The sequence below is a fragment of the Pundamilia nyererei genome, unplaced genomic scaffold, assembly GCF_000239375.1.
Source record: "Pundamilia nyererei isolate P.nyererei 1_Seehausen unplaced genomic scaffold, PunNye1.0 scaffold00179, whole genome shotgun sequence".
NCBI lineage: Eukaryota > Metazoa > Chordata > Actinopteri > Cichliformes > Cichlidae > Pundamilia > Pundamilia nyererei.
The window spans coordinates 403,859-426,673 of record NW_005187580.1 but is presented as its reverse complement, the minus strand read 5'-3'; the positions used below and the strand labels follow the sequence as shown (position 1 = coordinate 426,673).

The 22,815-nt window shown below is 43.2% G+C and overlaps 2 protein-coding genes across 3 annotated transcripts in view; one reads left to right on the top strand and one right to left on the bottom strand.

Annotated features, from left to right (window-relative positions):
- dctn1b (dynactin 1b) overlaps positions 1–9,579 on the top strand; it is a 31,632-nt gene extending 22,053 nt beyond the window's left edge. The window contains exons 10-31 of the mRNA XM_005746558.2: positions 71–275; positions 478–556; positions 660–819; positions 941–1,045; positions 1,567–1,758; positions 1,869–1,985; positions 2,125–2,277; positions 2,371–2,531; positions 2,723–2,891; positions 3,144–3,212; positions 3,388–3,600; positions 3,763–3,924; positions 4,361–4,492; positions 4,596–4,724; positions 4,982–5,124; positions 5,194–5,360; positions 5,592–5,603; positions 6,279–6,406; positions 6,692–6,875; positions 7,259–7,332; positions 7,476–7,565; positions 7,713–9,579. Of these exons, the coding sequence (XP_005746615.1) occupies positions 71–275; positions 478–556; positions 660–819; positions 941–1,045; positions 1,567–1,758; positions 1,869–1,985; positions 2,125–2,277; positions 2,371–2,531; positions 2,723–2,891; positions 3,144–3,212; positions 3,388–3,600; positions 3,763–3,924; positions 4,361–4,492; positions 4,596–4,724; positions 4,982–5,124; positions 5,194–5,360; positions 5,592–5,603; positions 6,279–6,406; positions 6,692–6,875; positions 7,259–7,332; positions 7,476–7,565; positions 7,713–7,850 (2,982 nt within the window). The 3' untranslated portion in view covers positions 7,851–9,579. The remainder of the gene's footprint in view (positions 1–70; positions 276–477; positions 557–659; positions 820–940; positions 1,046–1,566; positions 1,759–1,868; positions 1,986–2,124; positions 2,278–2,370; positions 2,532–2,722; positions 2,892–3,143; positions 3,213–3,387; positions 3,601–3,762; positions 3,925–4,360; positions 4,493–4,595; positions 4,725–4,981; positions 5,125–5,193; positions 5,361–5,591; positions 5,604–6,278; positions 6,407–6,691; positions 6,876–7,258; positions 7,333–7,475; positions 7,566–7,712) is intronic.
- A 203-nt stretch (positions 9,580–9,782) lies between these two features.
- alms1 (ALMS1 centrosome and basal body associated protein) lies at positions 9,783–22,594 on the bottom strand. Of its 2 annotated transcripts, XM_013914228.1 has the most exons (19): positions 22,487–22,594; positions 21,100–21,232; positions 20,652–20,763; positions 20,257–20,546; positions 18,689–20,058; positions 18,417–18,576; positions 17,078–18,247; positions 16,738–16,853; positions 15,232–16,330; positions 15,016–15,135; positions 14,222–14,377; positions 13,030–13,991; positions 12,574–12,691; positions 12,098–12,277; positions 10,898–11,142; positions 10,555–10,720; positions 10,314–10,371; positions 10,106–10,205; positions 9,783–9,893 (listed from the first exon to the last, which is right to left on the bottom strand). In XM_013914228.1, exons 1-19 carry the CDS (start codon positions 22,499–22,501, stop codon positions 9,849–9,851), a joined length of 6,615 nt encoding a protein of 2,204 aa, XP_013769682.1. In that variant the 5' UTR covers positions 22,502–22,594; the 3' UTR covers positions 9,783–9,848. The 2 variants fall into 2 exon arrangements, with proteins under 2 accessions (XP_013769682.1, XP_005746544.1); XM_005746487.1 differs by having other exon boundaries at positions 18,689–20,546.
- Between the last annotated feature and the right edge of the window lie 221 nt (positions 22,595–22,815).

The following is a 22,815-nucleotide window of genomic DNA, read 5'->3' as shown; positions in this document are numbered from 1 at the left end:
GATTTGCATGCAGTTTAAATAACATGCAGTTATGTAATACTTTGTTGAAACTAAGCTTTTCTGTGTGTAGGAGGCTAAAGAAGCTCTGGAGGCAAAGGAGCGTTATATGGAGGAAATGTCGGACACAGCGGACGCCATCGAGATGGCGACGCTGGATAAGGAGATGGCTGAGGAGAGAGCAGAGTCTCTGCAGCTGGAGGTGGATTCCCTCAAGGAGAAAGTGGATGAGCTCACCATGGACCTGGAGATCCTCAAGCATGAGATTGAGGAGAAAGGTACTGAAGAGCTGATTTTATCATTGCAGATGTTGTATCCAGGCCTCATTTCTGTTAAATCAGGACATGAACAATCAATACAAATACTGAAGTTTGAGTCTGGGTTTTAAAGTATGTAAAATGAACATCAATTTAGAGTGAAAAGTTTGCAAGCTTTAATGATGAGCTTTTCTTTTTTGTTTTGTTTTTGGGTTTCTGTCAGGCTCAGATGGTGCTGCCTCCAGTTACCATGTGAAACAGCTGGAGGAGCAGAACAGCAGGTTGAAGGAAGCTCTGGTCAGGTAGGTCTGCTGATGTCTTCACGAAAGCCACAATTATACTGAACTGAACTTTAATTCAGAACTTTACAAGCTCCAAAATACTGATGCGTGTTTTTGTGTCCAGGATGCGTGACCTGTCTGCGTCAGAGAAGCAGGAACACGTGAAGTTGCAGAAGCAGATGGAGAAGAAGAACGTGGAACTTGACTGTTTGAGAAGCCAGAAGGAGAAACTGCAGGAAGAGATGAAAGCGGCAGAAAAGACCATCGATGAGCTGAAAGAGCAGGTCAGTGGACCTTATGACTCAGCTGTATGTAGAGGAAGTGAAAGGTAGCTCCCCCCAGGCCTGTGATCTTTTAATTCGTGGGATGGATAACAGCAGAAAAACAACATGTGCTCTGTTTCAGGTGGATGCAGCCTTAGGCGCAGAGGAGATGGTGGAGACTCTGACAGAGAGGAACTTGGACCTGGAGGAGAAAGTCAGAGAGCTGAGAGAGACAGTCACAGATCTGGTGAGTGACAATCGCCCAGAACAAACATGGCTTAAAAAAAAAATCCCAAAGTGATTTTCAGTCCATAAACACTCTGATTTATTTCTCACTATCTTGTTTTACTGCTCAGACTGGCCTACCTGCATACATTCATAGTAATAAGGTCTGAAAAAATTGAAGTATTGCTGTTTGCTGACTCATTTCATTAATAATATGGGGCCGGGGTCATTAATATGCATTTGGAGCCCTCTGGTGTTTGTCATCACTGCAGCTTTTGTTGGATTAAAGTGCTCCTTTGGTGTGCACTGACCTAGAACAATGATCATATGATCCTACACAAGAAACTCGTCTGTCTTGTGCCTGTCATTAAAGAACGTTGTTTTTTCCAAGAATAAACAAAACATGAGTTTATACAAGTTGCAAAATCTCATTATTATCCCACAAGAATTAATTGATCTAGAAAAACAGAGACAGATTTCAAAAATCAAATTCAAAAAAAGGAGGTGGCCCTGATTGTTTGTGTGCACGTCTCCTTCGTGCAGGAAGCTATAAATGAGATGAACGACGAGCTGCAGGAGAACGCCAGAGAGACGGAGCTGGAGCTGAGGGAGATGCTGGATCTGGGAGCAGCGAGAGTCCGAGAGGCAGAGAAACGAGTTGAAGCCGCACAGGAGACCGTAGCCGATTACCAGCAGACCATCAAGAAGTACCGCGAGCTCACAGCTCACCTACAGGTAAACATGTAGAGGAAATATGTAAAACGTGTTTTCACATCTAACCTGTTAATCACGTGTTGGTGTCCTACAGTCAGTCAGTCACGATTGTTCTCATGTGTTTGCTGCAGGAGGTGAACAGAGAGCTGACCAGCCAGCAGGAAGCCTCAGCAGAGCTGCAGCAGCAGCCGCCAGCAGAGATGTTTGATTTCAAGATTAAATTTGCAGAGACGAAGGCCTACGCCAAGGTCAGAAACAATCACAGGGTTTTGGTCTGAATAATAAGTAGCTCTCATCCTCTTTTCACGTGTTTACAGGTTTTAAATCAAAACTTCTGATTTTAACTTTGGAGCTAAACAAAACTTCTAATGTCTGTGTATGTTTTAGGCTATTGAGATGGAGCTGAGGAAGATGGAGGTGGGTCAGGCCAACAGACACGTTTCTCTTCTGACCTCCTTCATGCCAGAGTCCTTCCTCCGTCACGGTGGAGACCACGACTGCATCCTGGTGTTGTTGCTCATCCCCAGACTCATCTGCAAGGTAAAAGCCACTGCATCTTTTAGAAACTGGAAGAAGAGACTTGCTCTTCGTGAGGTTTAAACATGTTTTTGTAACTGTTTACATGTCTTTTAGGCCGAGCTGATCAGCAAACAGGCACAGGAGAAATTTGACCTGAATGAAAACTGTGTGGAGCGAGCTGGCTTGAAGGGAGCTTTGGGTGAGCAGCTGAGCTTCGCGGGTGGTCTCGTCTACTCGCTCAGTCTGCTGCAGGCCACGCTGCACAAATATGAGCAGTAAGTTTCACCACAGACTCTAAACTAAAGATTAACAACTATTCTATCAGTTTTTTAAGTTGTAACTGTATTTTCAGTGTTAATGTCCTGGCTGTGCCGGACGCTGTTTCACTGCTTCCAAATAAAGAATTTTTTCAGGGGTTGCTTATCATTAGAGTAACTCCTCCATACGCTCTTCTTGTGCTTGTCAGAGCTCTGTCTCAGTGCAGCGTGGAGGTCTATAAGAAGATCGGCTCTCTGTACCCAGAGATGAGCGTCCATGAGCGATCTCTGGACTTCCTTATTGACCTGCTGCACAAAGACCAGCTGGATGAGACGGTCAATGTGGAGCCGCTCACCAAGGCCATTAAATATTATCAGGTACACACAAACAAACTTAATGCATGATTACTGCAGTTTAATATACCTGTGTTTTATTAAAACAAAGTATTTAATGTCTAATATTCTGCCTTATTTTCATTATATTTATATTATTTATTTTTATACTATAATAGATTTTCAAGATATTATGGTATATTTTTCTATATTGTATTACAAAATTCATTTGCATTATGATGAAAACATGCAATTTATACTCCTACTGCTTGTTTAATGATATTTGTCCTTTTTCAGCACCTGTACAGCATCCACCTGGCAGATCAGAATGAGGACTGCACCATGCAGCTCGCTGATCACATCAGAGTGAGTATCGACATCACCTGCAGTCTCCGAGGAATCTGTAGGAGGTTTATAAACGACATCGGCCCTCAATCCAGCTTCAATCTTTTTTTCATGTATTTTTATTAAGATGCTTCTGTTTCTGCTGCTTAAAGAAAATAGACTTCACTGGTTACTCGTGGCTTATGTTCATGTGCAGTTTACCCAGAGTGCCTTGGACTGCATGGCTGTGGAGGTGGGTCGTCTGCGGGCATTCCTGCACGCGGGTCAGGAAAAAGCCGATCTCGCCGTGCTGCTGAAGGATCTGGAGACATCCTGTAGTGACATCAGGCAGTTCTGCAAGAAGATCCGTCGCAGAATGCCTGGAACTGACGCGCCCGGCATCCCAGCGGCACTTAGCTTCGGACAGCAGGTAACCATAGTGACCAAACCATCAAGTTAAAAAAAAAAACCCAAACAACAAGAACCCCAGATCCATGGTGAAAGTCACAGTAAAAAAACTGTTTTTTATTTTTTAAAATCTGTTTTTCATTTCATGTTCGTTTTCTTCGTATCTTACCTTTTTACCCAACAGGTGTCAGACACCCTTTCAGACTGCAGGAAACACCTGACCTGGGTGGTGGCAGTCCTGCAAGAAGTGGCAGCAGCCGGAGCTCAGATGATGTCACCTCTCGGTGAACAGGAGGGGCTGTCGGCCGTCAAACTGGAGGACGTGGCGTTCAAAGCTGGAGAACAAGTAGGTACATTAGTACTTAATTGATAAAGGCCAAGTGACCTGACTGAGACGTATGTCCAGGACACTGCTTAGAGTAAATTAGTCATTTGTAATTCAGAATTGTGGCTGACAACAAAAAGTAATATTGATTTAGGTGCAAAAATTCTTTTATAGCAGAATATTTCAATTAAATGAATTAAAAACAATGCAGTGACACAGTGACAACAGTTTCCATTAGAAGTCATCTTGCAGCAGGAATTATTGGAAATTTTGCAAGCCAGCAATTTTTTGAATGAACTCAATGTGAGCTGCGAAAGTGTTTATGTAACGGAAACTATTATAAAAGTCTCACCTGCTAATCGAGGAGTTCATGCACTTTGACTTTTGTTGTGTGTCTGAGCATGTTTATGGACAACTGTTTTGACAGCCTCCTGGACAATCGTACTTTCGTTTTCAGATCTATGGATCCCAGGGTGCCAACCCCTACGAGTATCTGCGACAGTCCTGTAGCATCGTCATAGCAACCATGAACAAGATGGCGACTGCTATGCAGGAGGGAGAGTATGACTCAGAGAAGCCTCAAAACAAGGTAATTAGCTCAGTCTGGGGCCACTGTGAAGGTGCGTCGGTATTTTAGTTCTGGCTTTGTGAACCCAGAATATTATTTTCATATTACTCCGTTTTTCTTCCAGAACCCTCCGCCAGTAGATGTGCGAGCGGCAGCTCTTCGAGCAGAGATCACAGATGCAGAAGGACTCGGCTTGAAGCTGGAGGACAGAGAGACGGTCATCAAGGAGCTGAAGAAGTCTCTCAAGATCAAGGTAGAGAGAAGGAGCAAATTCACTGTGAATAAAAACATTAAAAACACAGAACTGCCGAATCTTTTGTCAGGTTAGAGGTCATGCAGCTGAAATGATAGGTATGTATCTGGAGTTTATTGTGTAATCGTGTTTTCTGAACTGGTCAACGTTCACATCTGTACACACTGAGGGAATCTGCTCCAAATTATCTGAAGAAAAGTAACAAATTCTGCAGAGACACAGTGTTTTGATTTAGGGGGGTATGTGTGCTTTTTCAGGGAGAAGAGCTGAGCGAGGCGAACGTGCGTCTCAGTCTGCTAGAAAAGAAGCTGGACAGTTCATCCAAAGATGCAGACGAACGTGTTGAGAAGATCCAAACTCGACTGGATGAAGCCCAGACTCTGCTGAAGAAGAAGGAGAAGTAAGAATAAGAACACGTCTGTAGATTACTGAGATCTACAGTTGTGTGATGTTGTCCTCTCCTCTGCAGAGAGTTCGAGGAGACGATGGACGCTCTGCAGGCCGACATCGATCAGCTTGAGGCAGAGAAGGCCGAACTGAAGCAGAGAATCAACAGCCAATCAAAGATGACCATCGATGGGCTGAGAGGAACCGGGCCGTCAGGAATCGCTTCCATTGTCACAGGAATGGCCGGAGGTGAGTGAAGCAGCTGCATAACATGCTCTTAGTTTGGTGGTTCTCTGGTAATAGATAAATTCCCACTTTAACTAACCTACCTGATAATCACACTGCAGGATTGATACTGAATTTTGTGGTTATATATCATTATTTTAACTCCAGTTTAATACCTTTCCTCAACAACCAATGATTCTTCTCTCCGTATAACTCTGCTTTAATTCCTCTTATTTTCACCTACTCATTCTTCAGAGGAACAAAAAGGTATCTACTTGCTTCTATTGGCATCTGATGTGATGATGCATGCTTATTTATTTTATTTTTTTACCTTTAGTGGTTCACTCGCATGATATGAGAGGAGTTAAACATGACATGCATGTGTCTGCAGGTCTGGAAATTGCAAGGTGTCAGAAAACAAACCCATTCACTACAAATAATAATACCACTAAACCAGGACGTTGTAGCACAAGAAAGAGCTTTGAATTAAATTGAAATAAATAATCTGACGGTGGATCAAACAGCATCATATTGTTTGTGTTGTACTCAGTATCTAAAAGTCTTAGTAAACCTTGTAGGAACTCATTTTTGTGTATATGCATTGTTTTGGCATGCACACCATATCCCTCCCATGTCTTTAAGGACATCTGCTTATTATTTATGCATATGTTTGTATGCAAGTCAGTCAGAATGCACAGGAATGGCATCTGCCAAGTAAATGCAGTGGAATAAAAAGTCAAATGTATTTTTGCTTCCACCGCCATGCACCTCTAGCATGCAAGAGGATTATTTACTTTTTCATCAGAACTCAATGTTAAAGACGAGAGTGCAAAGCTGTGGTCAGAGGGTCAAACGAATGTGAAAATACTGCCAACATTCAGGTTTAAATAAAGCTTTTGCTGCACTCAAATACTCATAAGGCGTTCCTGTTATCGTTCACAGCGAACATGGTGTCAGGTGTCGGCTCTGGATCGGGCGTTCAAGTGATCGACTCACCTCTGCTGACTCAGCAGATCGAAGCTCAGAGGCTCTGCATCAAACACCTGAAGAACGAGAACAACAGGCTGAAGGTAACGAATGCCTCTCCACCACCTCAGCATGCGACGGATGCAACAGTGAAGTCACACTTTAGAGGTCAAAGAACCTGCAGAGGCTACACAAATAACTGAAGAGTGAAATTATTCCTTCATTAAACACAACAAATATGGTTTAAAAAAAAAAAAACAACTTGTAGATTTTCAAAGCTGAGATTTTACTTTGACTTCCACATGGTTTGAGGCTTTTTGAGTTAAGATCACCACACCTAAAATTAGATGGATTATTTTTATTCACCATCAACATGTGTTCTCCAACAGGCGGAGAAGATGCGTGCTCAGCTCGCCTCTCTGCCTCCTCTCAATGTGACCAAGCTTCCCTCCAAAGACGGACGTCCTGAAGTGCTCTCCAGCGCCCTCTACCGTAAGACCGATCAGCTCCTTGAGACACTGCTGCAAATGAGTGCCAATGTCAAGGTGGTGGACATCACTGGAAAATCTCCTGGTATGTGACATTTCTTCCTCGAGGAAAGGAATTCATAAATATTTGACACGACAGTGTCAAAAGCAGCACAGTTAGACTGAATAACTTTTAGCTGAGTGAAGAATTAATGTGCAAAGAAAACTAAAATGTTCTCCTACCTGATATCTCACCACCAAGAGTAATTATTTTGATTAAACTGGCATTTTCCCATTTCTGTAGGCTAAAGCAGGTTAGGTAACAGGAAGTCTTCATAATATTTGCCTTGTATTGTTTGTGTTGTCTGCTAAATCTATAGAATCCTGGATGATCTTAACTTAATTACACCAGAAATCATGTGCAAATATTTAGAACTGATTGTTGGGCACTGATTTCAGAGATTTTCTCATTTTGTTTTTGCCCTGCAGTGACCCCTGGTGCTCAGCTTCTGGAACAGACAGCTAGACTGCAGTCCCTGAATGACACTCTGGACAGACTGAAGGTGCAAATAAAACACAAAGCTGTGAAGCACAGAGAGAATAAGCTGATAAAAAATGCACAAAAGTTACATTAAAACATTACTGTTCAAGCTGATGCTGAACGTGAAGTACTCACCTTAGTCTTCATCTCTTCTGCTTCTGTCAGGACGAGGTAGCAGAACATGTCGTCAACCTGCAGCCCGGAGCCCGAGTCTCATCTGATTTCGCCACGTTCCCTTCGACCTCATTTGTTAAGGTAAGTCTGCTGGTCCATGCACTCTGGTAAAGCTCTGTTTTGACTTGGAGGTGGATGAATGAAAGCTTTTGGCGGTCTCACAGTAGCAACGGGGTACAAATACTTGTGAATTTAAAGTTCTAAAGCCGAATGCTTTTCTGTGTTTAGGTGAAGGAGGAGAAGAAGGGTGACACGGTGCTGGTGGGAAGGGTCATGGTGCCGTGTCCCCGCGGTCAGGAGCAGGTCCACCGCCTCGTCCTGTCACAGTCGGAGCTTTGGCGAGTTCACAGTCTGCTGCGGACCTAAACATCACATGCCCCGCCTTCCCGCCAGCCGCACCAAAACACTCCACCACCATCAGCTTTTTCTCCAGGGCCAAACAAGTCAAACCAGGAGGCTTTTTAGGTTATTAGCTATGAGATTACAACCTGCAGCTCTGGCATCAAAGTGCACAGGTGAAGGCTAAAACGTAGAAATATAGAAGTCTGAATTTGTTAGTCGACTGACAAGCAGCTTATTGGCAACTGTGTTAGTCATTGTCACATTAAGTTTTGAAGACTGAGAAGTCTTCCTCAGATTTTTAGCGTTTTTAAATGTCGAGGGTTTTCATGTGTTATTTGAATATCAGTGGAATCTACACTGATGGCTTGAAAAACATTTCTTGTAATTATTCCTATTTTAAGACATTTTAAAAGAACTGAGAAAATAACTGGGGAGATTAACTACTAGTGATTACTTTCAGTCCAGGTCAGAGGCTAAAGAGAAGGACTGTTTTGTTTTTTCACACAGCCAAAATCAGACTGCACATCTTTGCACATGTGACTCGTTTCAGGCAACTCTGCATTTGACTGAGGCCTTGCTGGCTGTAAATTGGAACCTGGATGATGAGATTGTGATGCCATCCTTGTAATTTACGTCTAGATTTTGTTTTATGGCCAGAAAAACAGAGATACAAGCGACAATGCTCTTGCATGCTGCCCAGATTCACCAAATCTATGTAGTAGAAAATGAGCCAGCCTCCTCCTGCACCCTGGTGTGGTTTATATTTGGCCAGAACATTGGATGTTGTTTCATATTTCCCGTTTGCAGTTATTGCCTAACGAGATGTGAAGAATCATGAGCCTGTGCTGTAAACTTTCATGAGGTGTCACAGTGACGTTCTCCGTTTTAAGAACATTGCTGTAAAAGGAAAGGAGCACTGAAATGATGGATTTGCCGGTTTAAGTGAGCGGGCATTGACACGGTTTTTTTGGGGTTTTTTTGCACATTTAATTTAAATACTGAGCCTTCTGAAGTTAAATACAAACTGAGGGTTTTAGTGTTTACCTCTGTGGCTTTGCTGGTTGCACAGAACAGAAAAATAAAACAAAAACATTAAGCTCAGTGGTTTTCCTGAAATTCTTCTGCAGATTTACACACAATCTGGCTGCACTTTAGCCAGAGCATTACATGGTTTAAATGATTTCACATATACTACACTTTTGGTGTAACCTGTAACTGTGTATTTTATTGGCTTGGTATAAATGACACACTGGTCGCACTGGTGATATTCGACTGCATTGCTTGTGTTCTGCCGAGCTTCCCGTTGCTGTAGATTTTGTAAACTTTGTCCGAGCCTTAAACCTGCAGAGAGCCTTTTGGTAAAGATCAGTCACCTGCCTTATTTTCAATTTGTTTCAACCAAACATTGTTTAAGCAAAGCAACATCTTTGCCAAAGAGTCTTTGTTTTTCTTCTCTTCACATCTGCCATGTTTGATTTTCAAGGAGCTTTTAATTTATTATTAATTTGTCTAATAGACTGTTTTGTTTACACAGTGCTGTCATAACTTGAAGTTTTATTTATTAATGGGAATCTAAGTAACTGTAGTTAAAGAGGGAAATGCAGACATCTCTTATTTATTGGTTGTAATATTTATCTGTGCTCTCAGTGAGCAGCTGATGTACTGAAACTGCAGCTTGTCTTACCTTTTTCCTTGTGTGGCTTCTTGCTCATGCACAACCAATAACTGATCAATAAAGACATTAAAACAAGCATTTCACCGTCTTGAATCTACTGTGGGTTAAGCAAAAACAATAATTTACATCTAAAACATGTAAATTTGTTCAAATTTTGTTTATTTTAACATAAAAACATTTTCTAGTTGCGAATTTGACCTTAAAAACAAACAAACAAAAACATCAGAGATGTTTCCATTTAAATGTAATTCTAATTTCAACATAATCTTTAAATTAAAAATATGTACATTAAAAGTGTAAAAAATAGTTTCACGTCGTTGATTTCAATATCCAGTCTCTTGTTCTGATTATTGCCACGCTGATCTTCTGCCCAGGAGTCTGTTTGTGATTCTCTAAAAGAGACACAAAACACAGTCATTGATTCGATTCACACAACGTTACAGTTTGACACAGCAAGCAGTCTTAAAGACATCTGTGGTTTCAATCATACAAACTGCTTTAACACACAACTTTCTTCTAATTTGAGCGCGTGAGGCTTATTTATAGGAACATGTAATTGGAGTGCTCGAAGCACGGACACATGGATGACAAAAGGTGTTTGTACCTTGTTGAAAAGTTGTGCATTCAGTCGGTAAGTGTGATACTCTGCTTTCCTTCGTTCCTCCTCTCTCCTCCTCTGCACCTCTGGCAGATTCTCGTATATCCTGACGGAGAGACAGTGTTCAGTAGAAGATAGACTGACACTGATACTGTGTGAGGTACAGTTATGGTTCTGATGTCGTCACATAAAATGAATCATAACAGCAGCTTACTGTTTGGACCTCTGGATCATCTCCTTCCTGGGAACGGCCCTCTGGAGCAGAGCAGCGCCTTCAGAGAGAGAAACAAACCATAATTAAAAACTAACTGAATAACTCTCTAAGTTAAATCAAAAAAGACCTTATAGTCCCTCAGGTAACATTTACTGGATATAAGAAGGACAAGTGGACAGATTATCAGCTCAGTAAACTAAAAGTTCTTTGAGCAGCATCCATCCCCTCCGCTGTTTGGTACCTGCAGGCCTTGGCAACCTCCCAGCTCCTCCTGGGTGGTTAAATAGATCCCCCCTCTCTTGGATTAAAGCAGCTTGTAGCTTCCTCTCCTCCACCTGCAGAAACAGACGATTCACCCTCTGCATGGACCGGGAAATAAACTCTGGACGATGCATCTCCAAGGCCTCCTGCAAAGTAACAGGAAACCGACAGTGTTACCTTTTTAATTGGTATTATGATGGTAAAGTTTATCTTGCTGACACCCATGATAGAAGCCTTTAAGTAGGTAAGTTACACGTCTGAAATTCAAATCTTTTCATACAATTCCTACGACTATAATTCTCTAAAGAGGAATATAAGCTAACCTGAAGTGACATGTATGCTGGACCAGAAGACATCATGTGTTTAGGATCAGGCTCCGGCTCCAGTTCAGGCTCAGAGTGATGTTTGTTTGTGTCCTCATGCACTTGTCTCTGTCTGAGCGGCTGTCTCCATGGGTTGATTCTGCTGTACGGTTCAAACCAGGCGATGTTTGGTCTCTCTTCCTCCGGCTGGTTCTCCTTCCTTGCCTCTGACAGCAGGCCGTCAGCAGAGATGAACCATGAAACGGCTGAAAAAGCCCACAGAAAAAATTTAACCAAGAATAAAACAGGGATTTAATTTAGAAAATGAAAATTTACAGTTAGCTACAAACAGGGATGGGCACCGGTTCTAACATAAACGGTAGTAACCAGACCGAAAAGCAGCGCACATTTCCTGAGATTTTTTTTTCCCTGAGATGCCGTACACTTTTAATTCTAGCCAATCATTTTACCCTTGCAAGCGTAGTAGGCGGGCCCAGGTACATACGTTCTTTTAGAGCAGAGCTACAGATTAAAAATGTCCAAGGCGAAGCGGTCAAAGTCTGGCTGTACTTCACAGCAAAAGATGCAAACTCAGCAGCCTGCAACAAGTGCTTTAAGGTGATACTGTGCAAAGGAGGTAACGCCTCAAATCTGATGAAACACCTGGCGAAGCATAGCGTTATTTTTAAAAGCCGAAAAATGCACCGTATTTGATAACTTGCTGCAAGACCTCACACCGAGTGCAGGTGTGGGGTGTGCACCTGTTATCGGACCCGGAGTTAGCAACATCCCCCAAGAACCCGAAGACGAGAGTCCTGGTCCCTAGCCCTGCCAGTGTAGCAGAAATGATGATGGATGATGATGCAGCAGCAGCCGTTCTTCTCTGCGTGAGTAGCTTAATGTTGTTCGTGTGTATTTTACGTTGAGTAGGCTAACCACGTTATTACATTAATGCACGTAAGGTGAACTAGCAAACACCGTCGTAGTTACATGCGGCTGTCTTCTTGTTTGATGGCAGATACTCTCTTCACCCTGGCCAAAAAGGCTAAAATGACCAAAGAAAAAGTAGAAAACAGGTAAACATGAGAGGTTTTTGGACAAAGTTTGTGTTCTCCATTCTTTAAGCACCGGCACCGTTTCAAAAGTACTGGTTTGACACCGGTATCGATAAAACCTAAACGATACCCACCCCTAGCTACAAATCGTTGCTAGTTTACAAACCTTTAGGGTAAGGCTTTGGTGGGGTTCTCTTGCTCCTCCTCCGCCCTCCTCTTTCTCTCACTACGCTGGACGAAGACAACGAGATCTGCTTGAAAGCTCTAGCTCCTCCCGGGGAAGGGAACGTGGTTCCAACATCTCTGGTGTGTCGTCGAGTCCCGTTATGAACAATCTCCAGGTCACCTGTGTGAATTTGGACTGAATGTATATTAACTCCATCACATGTGCTTCACTCGTGTTAAAACACACTCCTGCCTTATTTTCAGGAGAAAGCCTTAAAAGCGTGACAAACACAAATGAATACATTTTATGCCAAGGAATTTTAACAGAAATGTAATCTTAGCACAGACGATTTCACAAAGATTTTACAGCACCAGCAGCTGGTGCCAATAAACCTTTACAAAAAGGACCAGAATGTTCTTGTATATCACAATTTTAACTAAATCTGATGAATCAGTGGGACATGCGTCTTCTCTGACCTGCCTGGATTCTTTTGTTCACCAGTTTAATGGCCTTCCTACCCTGCAGACTCCGGGAAGGCCCGTGGTGTGAGGGGACGGTGTAAGTGCTGGTCGACGATACAGAGTCAGCAGCAACCTGAAGACGAATACAGTAACATCAAATGTTAGAAAAAGTTATAATTTTTCACTCACCTGCCACTTTGTTAGGTAATGTTCAACTACTCATTATTGTAAATATCTAATTAGTCAATTATATGGCAACAACTTTGTGCTTTTAGGCATGTGGAGATGGTCAAAATGACTCGCTGAAATTCAAACTTGTTGGTACCAGACGGGCTAGTCAAAGTATTTCAGAACTTGCTGATCTACTGAAACACAACCATCTCTAGTGTTTACTTTTGCTTTACAGATTAGTGAACATTCCTTAAGATCGGTTTAATAATCTCTTACTCAGCAGCACGCAGATATACATACCGACTGATCAGTGCTGGTTGTCACTGACAGTGCAGAGGCATGAGGAGGCTTTCTGTTTCTTCCTCCACTGTCCTTCCTCTCTTCTTTTTGCTTGTTGATGGTGTTGTACAGTTTACTGAGGCTTGGGGCGCTTTTCAGGTGCTGTACTTTGTGGGGGCCAAAGACTCGGATCAGTCGGGCTGTGTCCACAGTGGACATGGAGCCAGACGTGGTAGACAGGGTCTCCAACACATGTCTGTCTCTGGGAGAGCCGTACTGGCTCGGGGAGGAGCTGTGGGAGAAGCTGGAGGTGAGGGAGGCGTGGCTGCCATCCTCTGTAGACCGGCAGGTTTCATCAACACGAAAGCTCAGTTGAATGGGAGATTCAGTTTTTCTCTGTCCTCTTAATTTACTCCCATCTTCTCTGACTTCACCTCCTACACTCCTCTTAATCTCCCCCCAAGTCTGCTTTATTTCTTTCCTCCTCTTTGACACATCCTCTCTCCTCCTCTCCTGTTCTGGATGATAACCAGTCACCTTCTGTGCATCACACACATTAAATCCCCTTGCACTTTGAATAAGGCGAGAAAGGTGCTCTAAACGCTCCAGAAGTGATGCTTCTCTGTCACTGCTGGGATGCAACTCCTCTGTGGTCCACTGATCGCAGAACTTTTGCCACAACTGGTCCAGAGGGTGCTCAGAACCCCTCTGCTGCTCGCTTCCTGTCTGAGGCTCAGAGGTTTGGACCCAGTGAGTGTTTCCTTTACCGTAGTCCATTTCAGAAATAAACGGCTGAAACCTCTCAGGGTGAGACTCGCTTTGATGGTGTTGGGTGAACTGGATTGGGCTGGTCCCCTGGTCTCTCTTGAAGGTTTCTTGATTCCTCAGTAACGATTCCTCGATAAAAGTGACAGAAACCTGAGAAGAAGGCTTTAGTCTTTGGCTCACAGTCTGCAAGCTTTTATTCGATGTTGTAGAGGCATCTGTCAGGAGACACACACACAGAAAAATTACACACAGTAACAGGACACCAAGAACCAGCTAGTTTTCAGACACAAAACTGTCCAACTTAACATTTACAGCAACTTCATAAAATTAATGAACTCACATGATTACCTTTTTTCCACATACTAGTAACATAATGTTTCAGAATCAAACCAAAGAAATAAAGGAGGTATCCAGTGTGAATATGCATGCGTCGTGTTCAGGTTACCTCTCTTCCTATTTTCTTGCATGGTCAAGTTGGCAGTTTTCAGCCTCTTGCTGTAGATGCCCTCTGTGTGTCTGATGGTCACTCCGCGGTCCAACCCTGGGTCCTTGTTCCCGAGGACGTCACTGCTAAAGTGAGGAGGCACGGCGTCGTCTGAGCCTAGTTAGAATTCAATACTCTCTGTTATCTCATGAGGAGTGGCATTCAGAGCAAAACACGACTATTCTTCTTGTAAAAGCAAAACAACAACAAAAAAAAACCAGTTAAAAAAAGTAAGCGAAATATTTTGGGTAAATATTTTGAAAAGAAATGAAGATGTTCAGGGACAGCCTGCGCTTGTCGTCTCAGGGTCTCAGCCCTGCCTTTGTTTCACCCAGCCCCTGAACATGAATAATTAATGTGCTGCTTGGTGTACATTACAAAGAACCAGCTGCTACCCATTCAAGCACAGGAGAAATGAGAGCTCACAATTCAATTCCCAGCACGCCTCTGAATTCTTATTTCTAATCCTTTGAACATGTTTTACAGCTTGCAGTGTGATTTACGAAAGCATTAAAGATGCAAAAATGGCCCCAAAAATTCTCGTTATAGACATAAATAATATATTTTGTTCAAAGAAAAGAAAAAAACCACCCTAAACTCACCAGGTATGAAACTGTGGTTTAAGATCTAACAGTGTGAACAGACTACAAGCTGCGAGCTGAACTGCAGATGTTAAAATCCTCATCTTGTGACACTTCAGCACAGCAATATGGGAACAAGGCTGAAAAAGAAAAACAAATCTGTGATAAATGTACCTGTGTGGGTGCTCTCCATGGTGGTGTCAGATGCCTCTGTGGAGGAGAGATCAGCCTCTGTGTGAGGGACATAGAAGACCTCCTCACTGCCATGAGGTTTATAAGGCAGCAGGACAGGCACTGAAGTAGGAGGGAGATGCAGTTGGAATCAGTTGGTATTATGACTGATGTATTGCTGAAATTACAGACAATTAAAAAAGGGGAAAAAAAAACTACCTGGGGTTTCGGTGTTAAAGGGTCTTGTTGAAATTTCAGATCTTTCACGTGGTGTAAAGGGCTGTGCAGACGTGGTGGTCATCCTCTCCTGAGGCACAACAGTTTTAAAAACAGTAGAGCTGTTGGATCTTTCAGGCAGCCGCTGTCGTGATGGCTCTCTGGTGTCGCACCACTCAGGTGGACTGGACAAACCGACACCTTCATCCGGACTGCTGGCGGCTGATAAAGAATTTGTCCCCCTGAGACATTCATTAGGTGGCAGCCTTGAGATTACATCAGCCTGACTGGAGTAGACTATAGAGGTGAAGCTGGGATCTGTAGCTTTGGGGGGCAGAGTGAGATCGACATGTGAGCTGTGACCTGTATGGGTGGAGGTTTCAACTACAGATGAGCCTGTGGCCTGATCTAAAGCATGACTAACACCCATACCAGAAGCAGATAACTTACTATCTGGCCTGAATGACTGTGTGCTGTTGTATCTGACAGTCACATCTACTTTATCTAAACCCTGTGAGGGAGGAAGCGGCTCTTCAAACTGGCCTCCCTCAGTGTCTTGCCTCTTCTGATTGGCTGGTGCAGACTGAGTCACATTTTGATTCGTGCTGTGCAAACTGTTACTAGGTCCATGCACTGATGATTGTTCCCTGGTTGTTGTTTGTAGTAAATCAACCCCATGCTCTTCAGTCAGTTGCCTGTCTGTTGTTGTGGTTCTGACGGCTCCTGATGAGAGCTCGGTCAGGCGGAGGGGCTCTGGGGCTGGGCTGATGGGAGGTGGGGAAGTGGAATTTGAGGGGGAGGTGGAGCTTCTGTGGGTGGCGATAGTGATGGATGTGAAGACCTGAGGTTTTTTAGTAGGAAGTGTCACTCCTTCTCTGGCAGCAATTTCACACACTCGAGCTTCTAGGTCTGACTGAAGAGCAGTTTGTAGCAGTGTCCTGGAGTCGCGGGTGGTCCTACTCAGGCTGTGCAGCAGCTGGGTTGGCTCATTTATAGCATCCCTAGGAACAGCAAACGTCTCCGCAGATTGAGATGGATCAAGCTCCCTCGAGATTTTAACACTGGAAGCTACACTGCTCTCTGTATCGGTGCTGAACTGGCTCTGAAAGAGGCAAAAAACAAGTCTGTGTCAAATAGGGAGACCAGGAAAGGACATTGTTGGTGTTATACGTGTTCTTCATTCACCACACATCAAATATTTTTGCACTGCAAACCTGCATGTGAACCATAACTGGTGACAGTTTTATTATTATTATAATTTGTCTACAACAAATTAACATTTGCCCACAGCAGTCCTGCAACACACCAGTTACCTTGAGTATGAGAGCTGTCCAGACACGTTTAGCAGATGATAAATAAACGTTTACACAAATTTAGTTTAAAATGCATACAAACGTACGTATTTACATTTTATAATTCACTATATTTAAGTACATTGCTACAAATTACATACGGCGGTTGCCTACTTTGTAAAGTGCAGTAATTAAGAGTCGTTCTTATAATAATTACCTTTATGGGATTTTTTAACAGCAGTTCTCGCTTGATCTCTTCTATCCGCCTTCTGTCTTCTTCGTCCAGCTGCAGAGGCTCACACTGCTGTCCTGATAGCTTCAGCTTAATCCATTCTGCAACATTAAGACACGCTTTTTCATCTGACAAAGACGTCTTTGATGTCTTAAGCTACAATTTAAATAGGATCACAATTTAAACTAGATCAAATCTAAACAAATTTGAAGGGTCAAGTTGTGCAGCTAGTGGTCAGTGCGGCAGGTGAATTTTTGAACTTATCTAAAATGTTAAAACCTTAGATGTAAGAAACTCATTCATGAGTGTATGTTAATTGTTTTACCTCTAGCTTTGCTCTCTTCTTGGTCTGAAATGCTCGGTGTACTGGAGACCATGGTGGATGGAGATTCACTCTGCAGCAACTTGGCCACTCTGGCTGTCAGTGAGCTTTCACAGCTCCCATCACTCATCACTCCTTGATCAGCATCCTTGAGGATGGGTGAGGAGGACCTGCTCTGTGAAGCACCTTCAGAGGGAGTGTTTTCCTCCTCCTCCTCTGGGACATCAACTGAATCTGTAGGCGTAGAAGTGAGCTCTTGTGTACTCACAGCTGGTGGAGGTTTGATGGCCACCGGCTGTGTGGGGGCTTTGTCAGGAGGTGCAGCACTGCAGCCCTCAGGCTCTGTCCGGAAGGCTGATTTGGAGAGGACAAGTGACATCCCTGCACCATTAACATTGCTATCTTGTGGTGTTTTGTATGCCACTTTGGTTGGTGCAGTAAAAACAGCTTGTGTGGATAAATAATCAGATTGCAACGATCGATTTACACCTTTCTGACCAAAAGAGCTTTTCCTCATCTTCTCTGAGGTCAGCATGGAGTCAGAGGAGGATCTGGTCCAAAGCAGTGAGGAACATGTTCTTTGGTCTCCAGTTGTAGAGGACGAGGACAAATCCTCAAGTCTGCTGGTTTTCTTCTTCAGTAATGGGGATATGTCCTGATCGGGGAGAAGACGGGGGCTAATGGGGGAGGTTGAGGAAGCCGCAGAAGACCCAGTGGACATTATGGTCTCTGTATGAGAGACCAGTTTACGGATTTCCAACAAGGCCTTGGAGCTAACGAAAGAATCTTCTGCACTTTGATCTGCACTACGACTCGTTTGTAAAAGCAACTCCAAGCTTCTTTCTCTGTGCCTCTCCTTGACAGCTGGTGGCATGTCAGGGTTAAATTTGTCTTCTACCTGGCTGATTCCCCCACTGCTGCTTAAACTGCTGTCCTTCTGCTGTTGGCAAGGCTGCGGTATGGAAGAACGAGTGTTTTCATTGGGTGAGGTGTAAGGTGCCAGTTTGTGTTTACTCTGTCTAGCTTCTGTATGTGATGTAGGAGAAGTCCACCTGGCCTGCTCTGGGATAGTTGCCGCTGGACAGAGACTGTCCAGGCTGAACGGTATGGATATGCTGGAGTCTACTGACAGAATGCTGGACTGGGAAAACTCCTCTTTGTGGGGACTGCCACCTGAAAACACAATACCATATTTCAAACTGTAAAACCCCTCAAATTTGGGTACTTAAATGGGTGTGTGAACAGGATATATGACCATATTTTCATGGCCTGAGGAATTTTTAAAATCTCAACAGCTTTTCATAAAAGTAAACCTGTAATAGTAATTGTTGAGGTTAGATACCCTCGGAGGGTTGAGTGCTTTTAGTTGGGGTTCCAGTAGATCCTTTAATTGTGCAGAACTCAGTGGGAGAGAATTCAGGCTCTCTGATTGGTCCCCTGGGCACAAACGGAGTCAGGATTGTAGATGGAGACTGGTCTATACCCAAGTTACGAAGATACAACTGGAAAAAAAACCAAAAAAAAAACAGAGAGAAGACCAGATAATAAAGTGTAAGTCTAAACATAGAGTATTTTTCCCAGGTTGTTTTTTTTTTTTTTTTTTTTTTAATTTACCGGAATTCGTTCATCAATGTTGAGCTCTCGAGGCTTGGGGAGAGGTGGTGTTGACAGTTTTGAAGTCCACGAGGGTACGTAGTTATCAATTTCTAGGCTGACAACAGATGACGTCCCAATGGAAGTTCCTAACTTTACTCCGCTGCAACTATCTTGAGAACTCGAAAGTGTCAAGTCTCGATCAAGTGACACATCACTGAAGTGACCGAGGCTTGTGAGATGTGAGGTTTGAATTGTATTGGTTTGATCATGATGATGAGCATCATCATCCTGGTTTTGACTCTTGTCTCTTTCTGAAGGGCTGTCGATCTGCTGATCTTTTTGAACTGACATCACAACTGTGCTAAGAGAAGAGTGAGACTGTGACCTGCCTAGGGGTGAGGCAGAGGGTGGTACTGCAGACCCCGTGTTCTCCTCATCAGCAAGAGCACTGCCCACTGCCTCCGTTCTTCTTGGAGAAGAATAGCCAGAAGGTGCTGTTGAGGAGGTCTGTGTGGCAGCACCTGAAACAAGAGGCTGCTGTAAACTCCTAATCTTCTGACTAACCAGTTCATTCAGGCTGCCAGATACTGCATCATAACCTTTCTGTTTAGAGGGGATGCTAGAAAATCCCTGCAGTGACAGTCTATCAAACAAAGACACCTTGCCTGAACTCTGATTTGCCCTCCACGCATCTACTTTCTGCATATAGTTTAGACTTGGGAGGGACTGGACTTTTGCAGAGGCAGCATCCTCTTGGCACTGAGTGGCTGTGTTTGTGTTATGGGTGCAAACTACAGGAAAAGCTGGTTGTTGAGAAATTTTTGTGACTGACTGATAAGAGTTCTCTTTACTAGATTCAGTGGAGGAAAGGTGCCCCAATTTATCCTTAACACTGGATTTGGTTGGGGCATTAAAAATCCCTGGAGTGGACTGAGACTGTGGAAGAAAACCCAGGTAGGAGCCATCCAACCCTGTATGGTTTCCTGAGGACCAGAGGTCTTGCTCTCTGCAAACCCGTTCAACACCTGTTGAAAATGGCCCTGTCCATTGCATACCAACCACATTTGTTCTACTCGCACTTGGCTTCCCCTCAGACATCTGTTTGAGATTAGGTGTGAGAGATGGACCAGGTGGCGTAGGACGTTTTTGCTGTTTGTTTTTGGATTCAGCTTCAATCCTGCTGCGTTTCTCTACTTCAGAGAGCAGCTCTCTATGTAACATTTCACTACTCTCATCAGGCTGAGTACTGCGGGAACCCACAGTGATGTTAGACACTTCAGATAACACTGTTTGTGGTTGGTCAGGATCTGAAACTTTGTGCTGCTGTTGTGTCTGCTGCTGGGGAAAAGAGACTTCACCTGGAGGGTGTTCTCTTACATCAGTAGTTTGCTGAGTGGTCAGTTCACAAACCTCAGTACTTTTAGACTCTTCTGTAGAAGGCTCTGTTCTCTTCACAGAGGTTTCAGAGGCAGAGGAAGTAGCACTGCTATTGCTGCTAAGCATCCCAACATCTTTCTGCAGGAGCTTCAGAAGATGCTGAGCAGGTATATTCTTACTCAGAAAGAACGTCTCATCTTCAACAGGTTCTCCTTCTAGCTTTGCTCCAGGTTTAATCAAGGTCTCTAGGTCCTTCTCTCTGCTACTCATATCAATGACAATCACTGGGGGATGAACCCTTTCCTCTCGTTTACTTTGCTCCCCTGGTGATAGACTGTGCTGAGAGAGGGAGCAGCAGCTGCTTTCTCCTTCTTCAGAAAGGATGCTTGCCTGGGCCAATGGGTGCTGGGATAATGAGCCACGCTCAGAGGTACGAGTGGTGTGATCCTGGGATAAAAACTGAAACCGCTCTGAAGCCATGGAAACATCAGGGTATGCCCTTAAAACGTAAATAATAATTATCCATCTACATGTTATACATTCACACAATATGTAGAAAACTATGCACACAGAGCAAGCGATTAAGATGACTTTTTTTTCTTACCTTAGAGGGGCAAATTCTGTCTCACTTTGTTGTAATAAAGAAAACTCAGTGAGGTTGTGATCAACTCCAGGTAATAGGGAAAGGGCTGGAGACATGTTACTGTCCTGAAAATCTAACAGAAAGTGCAGAATGAACACACACAAATAAAAAAAGCAGCAATCTAACATAAAACTATGGTAAGACCCATCAGTGTTGGCAGCCTCCTGTTGTCATGAATAAATCATACATCAAACAAAATCTGTTTTCGATGACAAAGTCAGAGTTAAGTGGGCTGAGACACTTGCAAAAGATGAAGAGATTAAAGCTCTGCTGACACTCCAGTAGTATACAATCTGCAAACTCTACTTTGTCTATACCAAATCTACCAAATGTATCATGCAGAGGAAATAGGGGTTTAATATACTGATAGCATTCCAATCTACAATCATTACTGTGTTAATATCCATACCTAACTGTAGAGCGGGTGTTCTTGGCTGCTGAAGTTCAGAATGTCTTTGTGTTCCTAGTTGGCTTATGTGTGTTTGTCCAGCAGAACGGCTCACATCTTCATCTGCTGGCAACTCAGGAGATGCTGCCCTCCTCTGTGAAAATAATCACACTTTAATTCTGGCAGCATTTCATTTACAGGAGGTCCCGCATTACTACATGGTGGTTTGAGGGCATCAAACGAAACTGAGCAATCAATAACTCTGCTTGAGACAAGCCAATGTCTGTTGTGAAAAACGTCTGTTACTTGATGAGCAAAGTGGAAAGCAGAAAGTTCATACATTCATCTCATGCAGCTCTGATTCCAGTTTGATTACACCAGTATTACACTGTTGTCAGTCAGAAGTCAGAGGAAAATTCCCAGACTGATTTGAACTGATAGGAAGGCAACAGCAACTCAAACAAGTGTTTGTTACAACCAAAGTATGCAGAAGATGTACAATACATGAAACCTTTAACAAATAAGCTACGGTAGGACCAGCAAGACCAGACCACATGCCTTTGGTATCGCAGGAAAGCAAGAAACTGAAACTAAAGTCTGCAACGGGCTCACCCAAACTGGACAAAATAAGACGAGAAAAACGTTGTTTGGTCTGATGCAACAGTTGAATGGTAGGGTCAGGCCTAAACAGGATAAAAGTACGGATATATCCAGCCTTGTGTCAATTGTTCAGGTTGGTCCTTTCTTACCAAATGAGCATCATTTAAACACTGCAGTTTACCTGAGTATTGTTGCTGATCATCTCAGTACATAATACAATTATCGACACTCTTCTATTTTGGATAGAGAACACGCTCTTCTCGTTTCTTCATTCGTAGAGTTCTTCCTTTTAGAAATGATGGTGGATAGCTACAGACGGTAATGATCCTCATAGCAAGTCTGTGTTTTTTAACTATATAAACAAAGCATTATTGTAATCTATTTCTATTTATTAACAAATCTGCGGTTTTCGAGTCGGCACATTAGCAGCACTTAGTCATCAAAGTGATTTATTTATAACTAACAGACTAAATGGACTGACAAACAAGAAGCAACAGGTTACATTTAACCTGGTGTAACTCAGGAGACTAACCATTGACTAATGTGCATATTCTTTACGTTTGTTGCAACTGGACATGGAACAAGGAACATTATACTGGAGAGAGACTTAGCTAACGTAACCTGAGGGTAACGTTAAATGCTAGTTAGCAAAGCGGTTAGCATTTAGCTCGCTAGCCAGCTAGCTACTAATATCGCCAACACTGTGATTATATTCACATTTCCCGCCTTGAGAATTACTTTAAAGGCTCCCGAACTACGAGTTCCAATATTATCACACCAGAAGACAAGCTGCTATCGTGCAAATTACCTCTGGAGGTTCCATGCTGTCGTTTTTGTTGTTGTTGTTGTTGTTGTTGTTGTTGTTACTGCTGACAGTCCGCCACAACGAGCGCGCCTCTACCTTTTCCTAGCAACAAGGGGCGTTGCTAGGAAATACAAGCTCCTCAGCAAGGGACGTTCTTCTTCTTCTGTGGTGTTGGCACTTTACATCCCCTTATGTTATCTTACTGCCTCCTCTTGATTCTTTCAGTCGTAATTTATATTCGTGAAAAAGTCCCATTCCCTCCACTGATCCACAGACACACGAGCTCACTTTTAGATTGATGTCCAGTATCTCCGAACTTTGTATAGTTGGAT